Genomic DNA, 19,490 nt, shown 5'->3' on the forward strand with positions numbered 1-19,490 from the left:
TGTGTTTCCTTTTCCAACCTCTCCTTCAAAGTTCTGATTTCCTTTTCCCATTTTTCTTCTAATTCTCATTTAAGAATTTTTTTTTCTTTGAAGAGATCTTTATGTTATGGAAACCAACTCATATCACCCTTTTAGGTTTCATCTGAAGATGTTATATTCCAAATATTCATATTCTAGAACATGCTCAGAGGCTTGATCAGTTGTTGATCTGAAGAAGCCAGGAAGAGCTCCTACAAAGACTTGTCTACTCTCTGCCATCTTGGCTTGGCCATCTTCATTACAAAATGAAGGATTTTGTAAGAGAAACAACAAGACCAGTGTATAGTATTTGGAGGTTAAAGAGGTATAAGAGTATTAGAAAGGTGGGAAAGGATAAGTTATGATGAGTACTTTAGAAATCAAACAAAGATTTATTATATGATCTTAGAGGTAATAGAGAGACATTAAAGTTCATTGAATATATGGTCAGACCTGTACTTTAGGAATAGCAGTTTGACAAGTGAGTGAAGGATGGTTTGAAGTAGAGAGAGATTTGAAACATAGAAACCAACCAGAATTATTTTTAAAGGTAAAATAATAGAATTTTCTAGGATTACCTAAATTCACAGTTAACTATTATAAAAACTGAAAATTTAAAGGAAATGATTATAACCCTCAAATATTAAATAATTACTCAAATAAACATGTGAAGATTTTGAAGAATCGAATAACAAAAAATGGTATTGAACAAATCACCAAGGTAATATTAAGAGTGGCATAGGGGGAACTAGTCTTGATTGATTTACTGGTTAATATTGCCAATTGTTTAAAAAGCTATTGATGCTTATACTATACAAGATAGTCTCACAATGTGAGAATAAAAATCTGTCAGATTTACATTGTGAATATGATTTGAATATCTAAATAAAATGTTTCTTCTCATAAAGTCTCAAAAAGTTCAGTAGACCAATGTCATTAATGGATATTGATAATCAAAAATAAATAAATAAATAAAATTCCAACAGGATATCCAGAAAAATTACAATCTAAGACATAATTGAATCTATACTGATGATGCAAGAATGATTCAGCACTAAGAAAACAATTAAGTTAATTAATATCCTTAAAAGAAAAAGATGAGTGACTAATATTGATAAATGTTGTGGCGGATAGTGAGACTATAACCAAATGTAGTGCTTATTTATGTTAAACACATTAAATAGCATAAACAAAGTTGGACCTTTCTTATATGATAACCATCTATACATATGTAGAAACATTTACAAGTATACAAGTAAAAGCTTGCATTTCTTTCCAAAGGAAAAATACTAAAATATTTTCTAAGACATATATGGGTAAAACAAGAATGGGGATTTATTTTATTGAGTTTTAGAAATGTTGGTGATAGCAATAGGAAAAAAAAAATTAAGGCATAAACATTCATAAGAGGAGAAAAAAAATTCTCTCTTTTGAAATGATAGTATGTCTTGCTTTTAAAACCCCAAAGAAAATAATTGACATGCTTCATAGCTTCAACAAAGTAGCAGAACATAAAATTATTCCACCAAAATATTACCATTTTAAATAATCATAACAAAAATGATAATAAAAATATAAATTCATGAAATATCTGTGAATTAGTCTATAAAAATAGCCTCATATCTTCTATTAACTTTCATGGGCTTCTGCTAGTATTGACGTTTGTAATTAACTCACTCCAATCTGGTTAACTCAATGCATCCTATCTTTATATTGGCACATTCAAATTCTTAAACCAGTATCAATATATGACAAAAGTAAATCTTTTTTTTTTTTTTTTTTTTTGCAGGGCGATCTATTACCCAGATTTACCACTTTAATTCTTGAGTCCTCAGATACTCAGATACTCATGATAAGGCAAAAAGGGGGGAAAAGTGGTATCTCAACATATATAATAAAAAAAATTAGAAATAATAACTACATAATTTACACGGGAATTTGGGTCTCAGAAGAAAAAAGGATGTACATTTATATAGTCCTATGTTAGAGCAAATAGAGTCAAACATATGGTTTCTATGAAAACTTAGAGCTTTACAATACCTTAACATTCTGTCTCTCACTTCTTTCCATATTGGGAAATCATCTCTTTTATTCTTAACGTTGAAACATTTATAGAATTTTAAATATAGAATTATCCTTAACATACTGTTTAAATTTTTTATACTGTTCATTTAGCTTATCAAGTTGTCTCTTTCTAGGCAAGTCAGTGAAACACAATCTGCTATTCACCTTCAAAATAACTAAAAGAAAGCACAAAATGTCTGGAAACTAATCTACCAAAACACACTCAAATCACATAAATAGAATCATAAAGTGGCCTTTATAGATAATAGAGTATATGAATAGTTATCAGAATTATTTTGCTTGTGGTTTCACTATATCAAAGTAATAAAATGGCAATATTAACCATGTTCTTTTGCAAACAGTAATATTCCAGTCAAATTGCCAATGTGTTAATTTATGAAGGCAAAAAAAAAAATAAAATGATAACAGAATTGATTTGGTGTAACAGAAAATCCAGATCCTCAAGGTAATTTTGAAAAATAATCGGAAATCAAGATTGAGAAATTAAATTGTTATATCTGAAATTATTATAATGAATGAATCATTCAAACAATTTGGTACTGGTTGAAAAGTAAAAAAGCATATAAGTGAAGACTTCCAAGAGTACTTCATCGCATCTTTTTAATAGGCAATACAAAGGTACCCAATGAAATCTGATGAATTGCCCAAGTTAACATTAAAAATGACACAAATGATTTTTGAACATAGGTAATTTGCTTCCGATTTTTCTTTCTATTATACCGTGTATTTTCTCTGCTACTTCCTATTTTTTGTAGAATTGTCATTTTTATCATATTAGCTCAGCTGAAAAGTGTTTTGTAATTGTGCTGATATAGTTCCTGGATTTGTTTTGGCAGGTAGGCACCAAATATTTTATTTTGTGTATAATTATTTTAGAACTATATGGACACAATTACAAAATATTTTTCATGCAAATAAAGTCAGATCTAAACAACTGGGAAAAGATCGATTGCTCATGGGTAGACTAAGCTAATACAATATTTAATTTCTGTTTATTTTTCTGTAAGAAATAATCAAGAGCAGCTAGGTGGCACAGTAGATAGAGCACCAGCCCTAAAGTCGGGAGGACCTGAGTGCAAATTTGACCTCAGGCACTTCACACTTCTTAGCTGTGTGACTCTAGGCAAGTAACTTAACCCCAATTGCCTCAACAAAATAATAATAATAATAAAATGAGCAGGATCAGGAAATCATTATATACTTCAATAACAATACTATATGATTATCAATTCTGATGGACTTGGCCCACTTCAACAATAAGATGAGCCAAATCAGTTCCAATAGAGCAGTAATGAACTGAACCAGCTACACCCAGCAAAAGAATTCTGGGAAATGAGTGTGAACCACTACATAGCATTTCCAATCCCTCTGTTTTTGTCTGCTTGCATTTTTGATTTCCTTCTCAGGTCAATTTTACATTATTTCAAAGTCCGATTCCTCTTGTGCAGCAAGATAACTGTATAAATAGGTATGCATATATTGTATTTGACTTATACCTTAACATATTTAATATGTATTGGTCAACCTGCCATCTGGGGAAAGGGTGGGAGGAAGGAGGGGAAAAGTTGGAACAGAAGGTTTTGCAAGGGTCAATGCTGAAAAATTACCCTTGCATCTATCTTGAAAATAAAAAGCTGTAACAAATAAATAAACAAATAAATAAATAAACTATATCAGTGTCCCAGTTTTTCCACATCCTCTCCAACATTTTTCATTATCTTTTCCTGTCATTTTAGCCAGTCTGAGAGGTGTGTAGTGGTATCTCAGAGTTGTCTAAATTTGCATTTCTCTGATCAATAATGATTTGGAGCACCTTTTCGTATGATTAAAAATAGTTTCATTTTCTTCATCTGAAAATTGTCTTTTCATATCCTTTGAATTTATCAATTGGAAAATGGCTTAAATTCTTATAAATTTGAGCTAATGCTCTATATATTTTAGAAATGAAGCTTTTATCAGAACCTTTGAATTTAAAAATGTTTTCCCAGTTTATTGGTTCCTTTCTAATCTTGTCTGCATTAGCTTTGTTTGTAGAAATACTTTGTAACTTAATATAATCCAAATTTTCTATTTGGTATCTTTGATTTTTAGATGTATTTTCATTTAGGTGACAGATTGTAAGATTTTGTTTTTTTACATGAGGTTAATAAGTCTATCAATCGATGAACATTTACTAAGCGCCTGCTATGTGCCAGCAACCATGCTAAGCTCTGGGGATATGAAAATAGTCAAAAACAGTATTTGCCCTCAAGAAGCTTACAATTTAATGGCAGACAGAGTATGCCAACAAATATATACAAAGTAAATTATATTCTGTATAAATAGGAAATAAGAGAGGAAACAACACTGGAATTAAATAGAATTATGGAAAGCTTCCAAAAAATGATGGGATTTTATTTGGAACTTTTCCCTCCCCCAAACAGCCAGGATGCAGGTGTGTAGAAGAGTATGTATTCTACTGGGAGAGCAGTGTAATAACCACTGGAAAGTGGTTAGGTTAGGCAGATCTTTGAGTGTCAAATAGCATTTTGCATTTGTTCACAGGAACAATCAGAATTTTATGAAGTGAGATAGTGACAAGTTGGAACCCATATTTTAGGGAAATCATTTTGATGACTACGGAAGATGGTTTGGAGTGGGAAAAGACTTAAGGCACGCAGAACTACCAGCAAAATATTGTAATCTTTAAGATATGAGGTGATGAGTGCTTACACCAGAATGGTGGCAGTGTCAAAGGAAAGGTGGAATACTCGAAACATATTGCAACAGAGAAATCAACAGCCCTTAGCATCAGCTTAGATTTGTTGGGTGGGAGATTGTGAAGAATCTAGAATGACCTCTATGTTGTGAGCCTGGGGGACAAAGGAAGGTGATATTGGCCTCTGTGATGATAGGAAGATAGGAAGTAAAGGGGTGAATAATGAGTTCTCTGGGGTGTAAGGAGTTTAAGATGTCTACTAGATCCAGTTTGAGATGTCTGAAAGGCAGTTGAACATGTGGGATTGGAGGTCAGCAGTGATATTAGGGCAGAAGTCATAAGATAAGGAAGACACTAAAATTAAGGAGTACTAGGAAAAATGTTTTATACAATAAAACACTATCTTAGACTTGAGGGAAGCTAGGTGACATAGGAGGTGGGAATTAGAAAAAGGAGATTTATAGGAATGGGGAGCAGCTGGGAAAAAATGCTTGGAGTAAGAAGATGGAATAGCCAATTCAAGAAATAGCAAAGTAGTTAATGTCACATGTTCAGAAAATAAATGTAAAAAGTAAAGTGAACTAAAACTGAAAAGTTAAGATTAGTGGCCAGGTTACTGAATTTTTAAAAAGCAAAGAATTTTATATTTGATCCTGCAGATAAAAGTCATTGTAATTTACTGAGAAGTGGTATTGTTAGATGTGGTTTAGAAAGAATACTTTTAAAGCTAAGTGTAGAATAGACTAGAAAGAAGAGGGATTTGAGGAAGAGTGACCAAATAGAACACTATTGAAATGATAGAGATCCAAGTGCAAGGTCTAGGGTGTGGACTATGTCAGAGGATCAATCTATCTATCAATCTATCTCCCTTTCTCTATCCATCCATCCATCCATCCATCCATCATGTATGCATCTATCTAATCTATGTCTGTATCTGTCTATATCTATGTCTATGTATGCCAATAGGTTTGTATACATATTTGCATACATGCACATGCACACACAAACATATGTTCAATGTATTGCCAAGTCCTGACTCAGCTGGATCTGTAGGATAAATAAGAGTAAGAAGATGATGATGATCCTTAGGTTTCCAGAGTAGGTAACTAAGCAGGTAGCAGTGGGCTGGATTGTAATACAGAAGTATAAGCTAGTGAAAACTTCTCTGATTCATATTGCTTAAGATCACACACTTGATATATGCTAAGGTTTATCTGACTCCACGACCAGATATTATCTCCTACTATTATGGTGTTTTTCTTGATGTGGCCAAGTTTAATAAGTTTTCTGAATCTCCCAAATTCTTTCTTTCTTCTTAAAAAAAAAAAATCTAGAAAATACTCTAATTTCAGCAGTCCACATAATCCCGCTGTTTTCCCCTATAGATAACAACAGTCTCCTATTAATTTAATATCAGCTTTTTGTCTAAAACTGGATAATTTTGAGTGTCTTAGAAGATTTAATTGCATGTCAGAAGCTCTAGTCTTCCCTTGGAGCTGGGGTTCTTCCCTTCTCCCCATCATATCTGTCCCTTTCTCATATCCATTCCTGTGTATCAGCACTTGCTCTTCAGGAATAGTTTTTTCCACTTTTGTGCTGCAGAAAGTTTAAAAAAAAAGATTTCAGAGGGGGATAGGAGGAAGATAATGAATTTATATTGGACATGATGAATTTAACATGAATATAGGGTGTTAAGTTCAAAATTTCCAGTATGTAGTTGTAGATGTGAGACTGGAGGTTAGGACTAATGTTAAAGTTGTGTAAATAGACCTGAAAATAATTTGCATAGATATGATCACTGAACCTATGGGAATGGATAAAATCACTGAGCAAGTTAGTATAGAGCAAAAAAGAAGACCTAGGAAAGAAACTTGGGGAATACACCAGGTTATTGAATGTGATTTGCATGAAAATTTAGCAAAGGACCTGATAACAAGAAGTCAGACAAAAAGGAGGAAAACCAGGAAAGAATAATGCCAAGAAAACCTAAAGTGAAGAGAGTTTCAACAGAAGGGGGGTGATTGATATTATTGAAAGCTTAAAAGGATTAAGACTGAAAAAAAATAGATTTGTTAATTTATCACTGTTAATTTTGTAGAGAGCAATTTCAATTGAATGATGAGTTTGAAAGTCAGAATAAAGAATTATTAAAAAGAGTAAGAAGAAAGGAAATGGAGGCTTTAATTATAGACACATCTTTTAAAAGGAGTTGAGCTACCAAAAAAGAATGATAGAATTATAAGTGATAGCCAATGTGTAATATCATAGCAGACCTGGATATGATTATAAGTACCAATTAAACAACAAGAATCAATGGGTTGTGGGAATAATTCAAGGTTAAGGTTTGAAAGGGCAAGACTGATGATAGAATAAGGAAGTAAGGTATTAAATAAAGAGGATAAAGTAGAGTTGATCTTGTTGATCAAAGGGTCAAAATAGGAAAGAGAGGACAGTATAGTAAGTGAAGAGGTGCTATATTAATAAAGAACTGAAGGATAGAGTGATGATGAGGAACAAGTATTACTCATTGGCAACAATGAGATCTTAGAGTAGGTCATGGGAAATAAGCAAACTGATAAATTGAAAAGTCAGATTTTCTTATAATTTTGCTATATTTGAAATTAGTTTTTATATTTATTAAAATCTACATTTCCTCTATCTTTACCATTCTTCTTTCTAATATATGAACTAGCTTTTCAAGAATAAGTCTATTATAAAAAAATCAAATTTCTTTTTTTTAAATATTCCTTATTTTCTTTGTCTTTTTAGGTACTTAAAGGATTCCAAATGTTATCTCATTTTTTGTTTCTTTTATTCTAATTATAATTCTTGAATGATAGCTTCCTTTATGGAAGGTTTTTCTTCAAATCCTTTTGTTCCATAGTGTTTCTTCATTTTATTAGCAGCCTCTTTTTACCTACTCATTTCTGTAGTCTATGTACATGTGAAATTTTCTTTCTTAAATTCCTTTTTTTTTCTGGTAGTTTTTTTTTTAATAGTGATAATTTTCAAACCAATAATCTTGTCCTTGCATTTGGACATCTTTTCAGAAGTCTTTAAAATCCTTTTACAACTTAATAAATGTTATGCTACTAAATGCATATTGCTTTGTGACTGGAATATTCTATATTCTGTTTAAATTGAGTTATCTAAGCCATAGTTTTTATTTAAGGAAATTATGTAGGTTCTATGAATAAATATGTCTACACTGCATTATTTAAGAACATTTCATTTTGGGATCAAAATGTAGAATAACGTCTCATTTTTCTGCTTTCAGCTTAAAATGAAAATATCCTTAGGATAGAATATTTCAAATAACTAAATCTAACCTATTTAGACACAAGCAATTCTAAAATTTATTTACATTCAACGAGCAAAACAGGATCAAAGGATATGTTTTATTTTCTATGGCCTACTCTTTCAAGATCTTGCTTTCACCAATGAAAATTATACTTCAGTGCTCATGAACTCTGAAATTTCTTTATTTGATAATCATTTATAATTCTGTTATTGCATTCCCTCTTTTATAATTCAAAATACATTTAGTGATAAAAATCATGCTAGAAATATTTCTAACATGCAAGTAGTATCTTGTTTTTCCCAATTGAATTTAGTGAAAATAGTTAATTTTCTTTGATAATCTGATGATAATATTATAAACATAAATTATTCTTACGTTGTACCACATCATAATTATGTCCTCATGATTTTTTCTTACATAGGCATAGGCATATTTCCCTTGATATATTTTATTCTAAACTGTGATTTTTGAACTCATGTATCATTTAAAAGTTTTTATTTGTTTCTTCTTTTGTTGCACTCTTCATTTGTGGATATTATCAATGTTACTGGCTATAGCAATATTTCTCCATCATAGCGTGCTGCTTCTGATTCTGATCTGAGACACTAGTTAGCTAAGAGTGTTAGAAGTTTATTTTAAATGAAGTCAACTCTGAGTGAGTACAGGATCAATTCTTTTGTATAAAACAGATACAAGAAAAGGCATAGATTTTTTTTACCCTGAAATGCATTTTATCTACTCAGAAACCCTTTTTACTTATTTGTTCTTAGCCATATTTTAATTGGTTAAGATTTCAACATAGGTGGGGTACTTTTTTCTTTAAGTAATTTTTCTTCCACATTTTAGTGTATCTTACAAGGTAAAAGATATTCTCTGAACTGTGTATATAGGGAAATTCAAACTGAGAACCTAGACCATGTTTATACAGATGGCTCAAAATAATCAAACTGTGACTTTCAGTTAGTTTATCTTGTTATGACATGTCTATTTAACTAATCTTTTGTTTTTGCTACTGGCTAAAAGCAATAGTACAATTGTTTAAAGACCATTAAAACAATCTCTAGGGGACCAGAAAGGTTTTAAACTCTGACTTATCAATTCTATATAAATGCAGACTTAATAAATTCAGAGATATAATGATTTATAGTCTCTTTCTCTAGTATTTCATAATTAATTAACACTAGATGAATTATATCATTTTTTGCACCTGTTTTCTCTAGGTCTTAGTACCATTATATATAAAATGAGAATATTACATTAGATGGGCTCTAAAATTCCTTCTTTCTATAAGATTATGTGATACTAAAAAGCACAGAAATATTAGAACAGAATAAAGTAATTTTATGTGCCCTTGCCTGGGGCTTTGAAATAATCATATAATAGGAGTATATGATAGAAATGGATTTTTCTGTGTATATACAGGTGGAAGTGAAAGATTGTGTCCCGTTTATTATTCTGACCTTCAGAAAAGTATTCTTACAGCTGTCTACTCAACCTTTTCCTTCTCTTTCCTTGAGAAAGTTTTCTATTATTACATTTTAACCATGCATGACTGTAAATCTATCATACTGACCACCAGCCAATATGAACTATTCAGGTGCATCATTTTTCTTCCAGTGTGCTGCAAAGCAGGGAACTAGATGACAAAAAAATGACATTATAATTGATCAGCTTCAGATCCTAATTCAGTACTTTACAAGGTTCCCTTTATACTTCATTCCTTTGATAGAATGAACACAGAAGATGAATATAGACTAGGCAATGGGCAAAAATAATAAAAGTATAATTTAAATAATTTTCACAAAAATTTTAAAATAAAATCGATTCAAATATGATGACAATAAGAACCTGTAGTATATAAATTTGCTGTGGAAACAGTATCAGCTTTCTAGGGTGAGTATAGTGGACTAAGGGATCTAAAAATCTTTTTTTTTTTTTTTCATTGATTTCAGTACTGCTTTGATCACTTTCATTCACATTTTGCCTGAAGGATCTTTCTATAGCTATCTACCTATTTATAGAGTACTCAAGAGGCATTTTAAACCAAATTTATTTCCACCAATTCTGAACACCAAGATCAGTCACAGTTTTTGTTTTTTTTTTTGTTTTTTTTTTTTTTTCCCCTGGACCTCAATTCAGGAGTGTCCAAGAAATGTTAATTGGGCACATATGGGAAAAAGAAGAGATCCCAATAGTATTTATAAAATTCATACAGTGGTGATAATAGCAGCCCAGCAAAAAGGCCTTAAGTTCATAGGGAGAAGTATAACATAGTAGAAAACCTCCTAGATTTAAAGTTAGAGGACCTAGATTTTTTAATTCTGGCTATGTGCAGAAGCTAGGTGAGCAACTAAATGATTTGAGGCCAACTTTAGGTAAGGAAGACATGAATTCAAATAGATCTTCATAAATTTATTAGCTGTGTATCCCTGGGCATGTTTCTTAATATCTTAAAACCATTATTTCCTTACCTTTAAAATGTGGAAAAATCATAACATTTACTTTCCAGAGCTGTTATGATCAAATGAAATTATATATAGTACATGCTTGAAACTGAATTTGAACTCATATCTTCCTGACAAGTTTATTTTAGCAGCCCACTCACAATGATCCTTACTCCTGTAATTTGAAAATCCCTGCTTTATATAAGTGTGCCATTCTATTTGATTCATTTTTCAGGAATATGATACCCCACCATAGTGTGGCTTAATGCCATGTGTGAAGTAAAAGAGAAAAACAGTGTCAAGGGACATAAGAAATTCCAGCATATTTTGATGGTTTAATATTGGAATATATAAATATTCAAATTGATCCTCCCCCCAAACATCTCTCTGCCCATCCTGAGTATTATATAATTGTACTTAATGTAATAAATGAAGTCAATGAGTAAAGCAGAAATATTTTATAAATGATGCCATCTGGTATTATCACTATGGTTATCACCTGTAATGTCCAGAAAATGTACAAAATTAAAGGTAACTTCTGTTTCTTAGTGTCATTTTATTGATAGGATTGTTGATCTATAAATATGTGTAATCCAAGCAATAAAAGAACAGAATCTCTCTTTTCTATCCCCCTTCCTCTCTGTCTTTGTTTCTTTTTCTCTCTTGCACTCTCTCAGACTGACTCTCTCTTCCATAAGTTGAAAATATAAAGGTCACTATGAGTATATCTCACACTTGAGTGGCATGGGAGTTTTATTATCGGTGCTGTTTCTGGACTGGGCCCATTCACCCTTTTTTAATGAATGCTTCCTAGCATGTTACTGCCAGATGTATTACAGTCATGCAATTGGTCTTTTCCCTTTTGTAGCTCAGAACCTCTGAACTCAACAAATTCTCCAGTCTCAGATTCCCCCAGAAACAGTAATTATGGTATGCATCACTAGGCCAGGCCAGGACAATTGTGCTGTGCAAGATATAATATTACTGGATGGCTTCTTTAATTATACCTAAATTATGTAGGTTTTTAAAAAGAATTTTGAATGCAGACCATGGAGAATAAACAGATATGTAGAGAGGGAAATATTGAAAAGAAAATTAATAATTGTAAATTGTTGGTTATGATTTTCAAATAGTTTGAAGAAATACAAAAGTAAAGAAAGGTAATTTATTAGGATTTTGTAGTTTCCATTTTTATCCTAGAAAAATTAGTTATCTATTCTTCAATTCTAGCTTAATATTTTTGCTATAAACTGTTTTATTGAATATAATGCTACTCTAATATATTTTAGTGTGCCTACTGTTGTGTGCTGATTCCTTTACATTTTAAGTAGGACACTTCTGATGATTAGACAGGTCAATGAACTTGCTTCATAACAAGATGGTTTTTATTTTATTTTTTAACCTTTTCAGCAGAATGATGCCTTTGTTTTCTCTCTCTTTATTTCTGCACTCCTCCAGATACTTCATGGACTATTGTACAGCACAACAGCTCAGACTTCACCAGAGTAAAAAGTTCCAATAGAGAAAACCCTCATACTGTGTTTTTCAAGTATACTGCCAATACAGAACAGCTCCAGGCTACAATTAACCATGCAGAACATTGTGAACAGGAGCTTGCTTACCATTGCAAAAAGTCCAGGCTTTTAAATAAGAGAGGTGAGTAAAGCTGAAGAATCTTATTATGTTGCATAATGTGCTTTATTCAACTAGCTGTTATGGATTTTAATTCCTCTAAGGTTGTGGCATGGTACTACTTAATTCACAAGATTCTTGTTTACTTAGCAAACAGGTCTCATTATGGATGTTATAGAGTCCCTTGCTCATGAAGGAAGACCAAGGTCAATGCTTTATGAGGTTCTTTGTAATCTTAATTGCTCTCTCAATATTACCCCATCAAATAACTGTACATAAAAGCTTCCTTTCTCACAGTCTAAGCAAAGTTTGTCAGTCATAAATAGGACTTTCTTTTGTTGTTTTGTGTTTGTTGTTTTTACAATTAGTCTCTGGAACTAATATTTAATAACCAAGGTTGATCTTTGGCATCATTCCCTTCTTCCCACTTTTGAGTATTTTCTGTTGACGTCTTTAAATTAGTCATGGAGTACTCAGTACTCTCATGCCTAAGTCATTTCTTTTTAGTAAACTAGGTACTTGCAGAGTTATATTGACAATCAAATGGAGAAAACATTTAAAATTTAAAGTGTTAGTTTCCTGAACTTCCCCAAATCATCACAGGGGAATATTATGAGCACCAAGAAAATTATGTTTAAAACATTTGTCTTACATTTCTAAAAAGTGACATAATGTCCTTTAATATTTAATATCCAATTTTCCCAGTGGTATATTCGGAAAATTACTTAGTTCTTTCAAACAATTAACATACTGAAATAAACATTACCTTCCTGTTTTGAAATACCTCTTAAAGTAAGTTAGTAACTTAAAAGGAATAATTGAATTTTCCTTGGCTCTTTAGGGAAACTAGAGTCCTGCTGGTTTCTTAGAGTGATCTAGATATCTTTTATATCCCATACCTTTTTGAATATCTACATAAAAGGAACAAAAATATATTTATTGAATTATTTGTACTTAGAAGGTCAGATAATTTTTCATTTGAATAAATCTCTCCCCTCACTCAATTTTAATTAATTCAAATTTCTGGAGACAATCAATGTATTAATTATATTATCATTTGTGTTATTGAGAGAATCCTGAGAATAAGGAAGGAAAAAGTTCAATACTAGGCCCTGCTGCTAGAACTATTTACCTGTAAATTCACTAACATTTCTGGGTTTTCTTATTCTCTACATGAAGGAAATGCTAATAGGAAAACTGAAATCTAGATGGTGGGAGGAAGAAAATATTAATTTAGTGAAAGAAGCAAATTAATTTAATGATAATAATAATAATATTAATAAAACATAAAGGACTATACCTAGCACTTGGTGATTGTGCCTCTGATCCAAGGCACTGCTATCCACTATCTTTATACCTAAGCAGTCACTCTATATACTCCCAAATAGGCTGCACAATTGAGAAGCCTATAACCACAACACTTCTCTTCCAAAGTCTGTCTTCCCCTTATCTTCCTGGGATCCTGAACCGAATTCTGATGGTAAAAAACTATCCCTTCTTTTAGCATAAGTATTTTTGATTGAACTATTTGTTGTGCTTTGCTTCTTGCTAACTCTGCATTTTCCCCTGCTCCAAAATTGAATTGGTCTGAAGCATATTTGTTACTATTCAATCTCTGATAGTTTATTTGGCACTTACAAATAACTAACAATACCTATGATTATTTCAGGTCCTAGGATATAATTTTGATTTAAGAGGTGTGTGTGTGTGTGTGTTTGTGTGTGTATGTGTGTGTATATATATATATGTATATATATATGTATATATATATATATATATATGTTTCAAGAGTTTCCCTGCCAAAAATATATTGCCTTAATACTCAAATTTAACCTTTTGTAAAAATTTCTAAAGAAATACATAGTAATATATATTTCTATCATTACACAGAATAAAAGCTGCATATACATAGCCTTACTTCAGATGTTCTTAGTTTTCCAAAAAATAAGATACCTCTGCCACTTTGCTATGTGATGTTTGAAATTCTTTTAATACAGGGGAAATTTTTCATTCAACAATAAAAAGATTACTTTTTTTTGTGATTAATCCCGAGAGAAAGAATATACATAGAAGAAATGACAAATACAAGAATCCTTTTCTAGGAGCATATTCTATTAGGTCAATGTACCATGGCTGCTGGAAGGTCACACTGGAGACATATCATGAAAAGAAGAGATAAGATACAAAAACATGTCACTAGGGAGCTCAAAGACAAATTTCATCTATTTTATAATTTTATATTGGGCAGGATGTATTATAAAATTAATAAGAGTATTTCTTTAGGAAACAAAAATAGTTAAGGTTTTGGTTCTTTTTAATTTTGCCTAAGTTTAGACTAAACTCAAAAGTAAAGACTTGTTTTTTCTCTTTTCTTCCATTCTAATACAATCAACCAGTTAACATTTATTAAATTCACTCCTATGTACCCAATATTTCTCATATCAATACAGGGTGATATAATGATATTGACTAACTTTTAGTTAACAAACTGATCATTCATGTTTAAAATACAAAAGCAAAAACATCATTTATGTTTTCTATGAAAAGAGGGTTAAAACTGTTTCTGATTAAGTATGTCCACATATAATTAATATACATTATACACACCTTAAAAGTGAAATGTGATTTTAGCAGCAGTGCTCTCATATGTTATTTCTACTTCTTGCTGCATCTGGGGATTTCATTCTCCTTCATTCTGTTCTCTTTATTTTTATAGATTCTTTCATTCCCTAAATACAACAATCAAGATAGTCTTACTTCCCTAACCTTCTGGTGTTTACTTTTTTTTTTCCATTAAGAGAAAGTGGGTTGTATGGTGATGTGACTGGCATGGGAAAAAAAAAAAAGAATGATGTGGAGAGGAAACTTTATCTAACTGTGTTCTCAATTCCTGCTGCCATATATTATTTTCCCTAACTCATATTCTTGCAGCAATTATATCTTGCCCTTTCAGAGACAAAAGACATAGGTGAAAGAGAAATATAGTTTGAAGGAACATGGAAATAGCCACAACAGCAATAACAACCACAATTAGGCCCTGTTTATCACTTTTCCTTCTTTATAATTCCTAGACCTTGTGGCCTTTCTCACTCTCATAATAGCTCCTAACACACTTATCTTTAGTACTTCATCTTTATTTCCTATGTCCCTGAGAAAAAAATCTCATCCTTGACAACCTCCACCCTACTTTTTCATTCCTTCTCATTTTCAGATATTTTCTTAATTCTGAATTCCCTCTAGTCCATGTGCCCATTCTTCCTCCAACTATTAAAGATTGATGGTGTTTTATAATGGTGTTCTGGAATTTAAAAATTTTCTTTTTGCCACTACTTGTAAAGTTGGAAAGGATATAATTGAGGGTAGTGAACTTTTAAATCTCTTAACAAGGATAAAATTAAGGCAAATATGATTCTCAATCTTGAGCATTACTTTTAAAATCATTTACCATGGAAATTTGCTTATGATATTATCCTTTATGTCTAAATCATTTATCCAGTTTGATCTTATTTCTGTATACAATGTCAGATGTTGTAGGTTAATACCTTTATAAGGTTTATACTTTATAGTTTAGTTTATGTTATTGGTTTATGGTTTCTGCCAAACTGCTTTCCAGTTTTCCCAGCAGTTTTTTGTCAAATAGTGATTTCTTGTGCCCAGACCTTGGATCTTTGGGTTGGTCCAACACTAGATTACTATGGTCATTTACTATTCTGTACTGTGTTCCTAATTTATTCCCTTGATCCATCATTCTTCTTCTTAAACATTATCAGATCGATTTTGTTGTCGGTTTTTTTTGGGGGGAGAGGGGAAATATTCACTTTTTTATTTTTATTTCCCCCAGTTACACATAAAAAAATAAGTCTGTTATACCTGTACATTTAATTTTTTTACATATTTCATGATAAATCATGTTAGGAGAGAAAAATCATAAGATAAAACAAAAAACAGAAGAAAAAGAAAAAAAAAAGTAAAGACAGCATGTGCTGATTTATATTCAGTTTTCATAGTCCTATCTCTAGATGTGGATGGGATTGGTTTTTACCTTAATAAGGTTTATACTTTATAGTTTGATTTATATTATTGGTTTTGTAGCCCTTTGGGCATAGTTCAAAATTCCTTTCCAGAATGGTTGGATCATTTCATGACTCCACCAATAATGCATGTGTTACAGTTTTCTTACAGCCCCTTTAACATTTATCATTATGTGTTCCTGTCATATTAAGCCAATCTGATAAGTGTGAGGTGATACCTTAGAGTAGTTTTAATTTGCATTTCTCTAATCATAGTGATTTGTTTTTCATATGACTATAGATGGTTTTTATTTCTTAATTTGAAAATTTTTCATATCCTTTGACTATTTATCAATTGGCTTATGACTTGTATTCTTATAAATTTGACTCAGTTCTTTATATATTTTAGAAATGAGACCATCAGAAACATTGGTTGTAAAAAGTATTTGCCCGCTTACTACTTTATTTCTAATTTTGATTACATTGGTTGAGATCTCCTTTATTATAGTTCACTTTAATTTCCTCTTATAATTCATTTAACTTTTCTTTAAGAATTGAGTGCTGTGCCACTTGGTGCACACACACACACACACACACACACACACATATTTAGTATTGATATTACTGTGGTTGTTGTTGTTTAGTCATTTTTTCAGTTCTGTCCAATTCTTCATGACTTCATTTGGGATTTTCTTTTAAAGATACTGAAATGCTTTGTTTCTCTAGTCCATGATTGACCAACATTTGGGCAGTTTTTTTTTTTTTAATTTGTTTGTTTTTAATTAACCAAATGCTTTTAACAAATAGTGATCAAAACTGATTTCCCTTCTCCATTTGTAATTTTATCCAATTGCTTGAGTTGAAACTTATAATTTCAGTTTACTCTCATGCTTACTTTTTTATATAGTTTGGACTGATTTCAACCTTTTTAAAATCAATGATAATTTGCCTGCACACAAACAATTGACTTTGACATTATTCACAAATTTGCAGACATTAATTTCCTGTCTGTTCAAATATATTCAATTTCATTATTTTTTCTGATGTCATTCAGATTTCTCCATACCCAGCACCTTCCTATTTTCATCTTCAAGTTAGTGTTTATGATATATGGGCATGAAACTTCTTAGTATTCAACAACATTTTTTTTTCATGTTTTCATCCCAAGCTGTATTTTCCAGTGTATTTTTCACCACCTCTTCCCACTTTTTCTTTTATTGCTTATGTTCATTATAAATAACACAAGGCAACATGAACAGGAGTCTGAAGAATTAGTGTTTTTCTGATGCCTTCTCTTTGAGAACAATGTACAACTGATCCTTCCATTTAAGAATGGCTGTATCTTCTGATTTCATTTGCAACCAGGATATAAATCATTTTGGAAATTATTCACTGTGATTTTTTTCTCAATTTATTGGCTTTGGCCAAAAAAAATCATATTAACATTACCACTGGTTAAATTTATGTTCATAGAAGGTAAAAAACTCTTTGAGCCTTAGTTTCTCAGGACCCCTTTTTCAAAATGTTGCTACACTAGTGAGGGGAAAATAAAAAAGACCAATAGGAATGAAAACTATTTTGTATTTTATTCTCTTTCCTCTATATTTATGTCTTCTGACTTCTTCTATATTGCTTATGAACATACTATGTAATAATGAACATATTACGCTACTATAGAGCACAATAATATGAAGGAAAAAAGAGAAAAAGGACATTGCATGACTTTAGCATCCTCTCAAAATGTTGCTGTATATCTCTTCTTTTTTTCATGATTAAATTCATGCTGAAATACACACACATACATACATACATATACATGCACTCCAAAATTGTCTACACTTATTGCTTGTTTTCCTCTTATTTCTCTATCTCTTATAATATGGTTTGTGCCTCATCACTCAACAGAAAAGGATTTCTTCACATTTACCTGTGGTATCTTAATCATCAAATCCAATACATTTTTCTCAGTGATTCTTCTTGATCTTTCTGCAGATTTAATTTTTTTTTATTCTTAACAAATAAAGGTAATTTCCATCTACATGAAACTGAATATCTAGTTCATGCTTCCTTTTAAAAATATAATAAACTCCATACATAATTTTCAAAACTGTACTGCGATCTGCTTCCTTTTGTATTTCTCTTTCTTCTCTTTTATGCAGATGTTCAAATAGAGTCCTTTTATAAAAATCACTATTGCAAGTTCATTTTCCCTATCCTTATTCCTTCATTCCATTTCCAACTAAAAACTGAGAAAAAGAAAGAGAAAGTCGGGGCAAAAAAGTCCTTTTTTTTAAACTTATACACCAGTCTTGTCCAAATGTACATCGCTTTCTACACATGAGGCCATCACCTCTCTATCAGGTAACATACTTTATCCTGAAGTTTCCTGAAGGCATGATAGGTCATTGCTTTGATCAGAGTTATTGTTTCGGAATTACTTTCCTTCTCAATATTGTTGTCCTGTATAAATCATTTCCCCGATTCTTCTTGCATTATTCTGTATCTCATATTCCCCAAATTCTCTGAAATCACCTCTCTTATGAATAATATTTCATTTTATTCATATGTGACAATTTATTCAATCATTCTACCACTGAGAAGCACTATAATGTCTGGGCTAGCTCTCTGAAGGGCCTCAGGATCAGTCAGAGTCAGGATCAGTCAAGGTCCTTGGTCTTTAGAAGGAGAAGTGAAGGAGGCAGGCAAGCTGCCACGAGCTTGCCAAAGATGAATCCTGGACTATGGAGTCTGAAGGCTGCAGTCCTCTCTCCTTAGAGTGCTGTGGCAGAGACCTCTCTCCCCTACTCCTCCAATCCTGACCTCTGATTATCTCACCACACCACATTCAGCAAACGCCAATCATGAGGAGAGCCATCACATCACCATATCATCTAAATATATGGTTATAGAACCATTATCTCACAATGAATAAGTAAATAACTTTAAGTGCTCTGCTGTCTTAGATTCAAGTACACCTTTTCAGAGTTCTAGCCCTCTACAAAGTACCATTTATTTGTCATTTAAAATATTTTTTTATATTTAATACACTTTTAGGATTAGCAATATTTTTCCCTTGTGATTATTTCATTCCAGGTATTATTCCCCATCTTAAATTTTCCTCACCACAATTCCTGCTTGTTTCCCTGTTGAATTTATGTTTTTTATGCCAATTTGTATTTCTGAATGTTCAACCTCACTTTCCCTGGTTTTTATAAAAGTGAAATTCATCTCCCACTTCTTTCTTTCTTTGTATGATCTTCTCACATCTTAATTATGATTCCTCTTCTGCATATAATATTGAC

At 31.6% G+C, this 19,490-nt stretch overlaps 1 protein-coding gene across 3 annotated transcripts in view; it reads left to right on the top strand.

The window, feature by feature from the left end:
• Nucleotides 1-19,490, top strand: part of LOC100916704 (contactin-associated protein-like 4) — a 604,589-nt gene that overhangs the window by 507,155 nt on the left and 77,944 nt on the right. For all 3 annotated transcript variants that reach the window (XM_031937658.1, XM_012542655.2, XM_031937666.1), the window contains one exon: nucleotides 12,005-12,202. In XM_031937658.1, coding sequence (XP_031793518.1) covers nucleotides 12,005-12,202 — 198 coding nt within the window. The remainder of the gene's footprint in view (nucleotides 1-12,004; nucleotides 12,203-19,490) is intronic.

Source organism: Sarcophilus harrisii, chromosome 1 (assembly GCF_902635505.1).
Source record: "Sarcophilus harrisii chromosome 1, mSarHar1.11, whole genome shotgun sequence".
NCBI classification, from domain to species: Eukaryota; Metazoa; Chordata; class Mammalia; order Dasyuromorphia; family Dasyuridae; genus Sarcophilus; species Sarcophilus harrisii.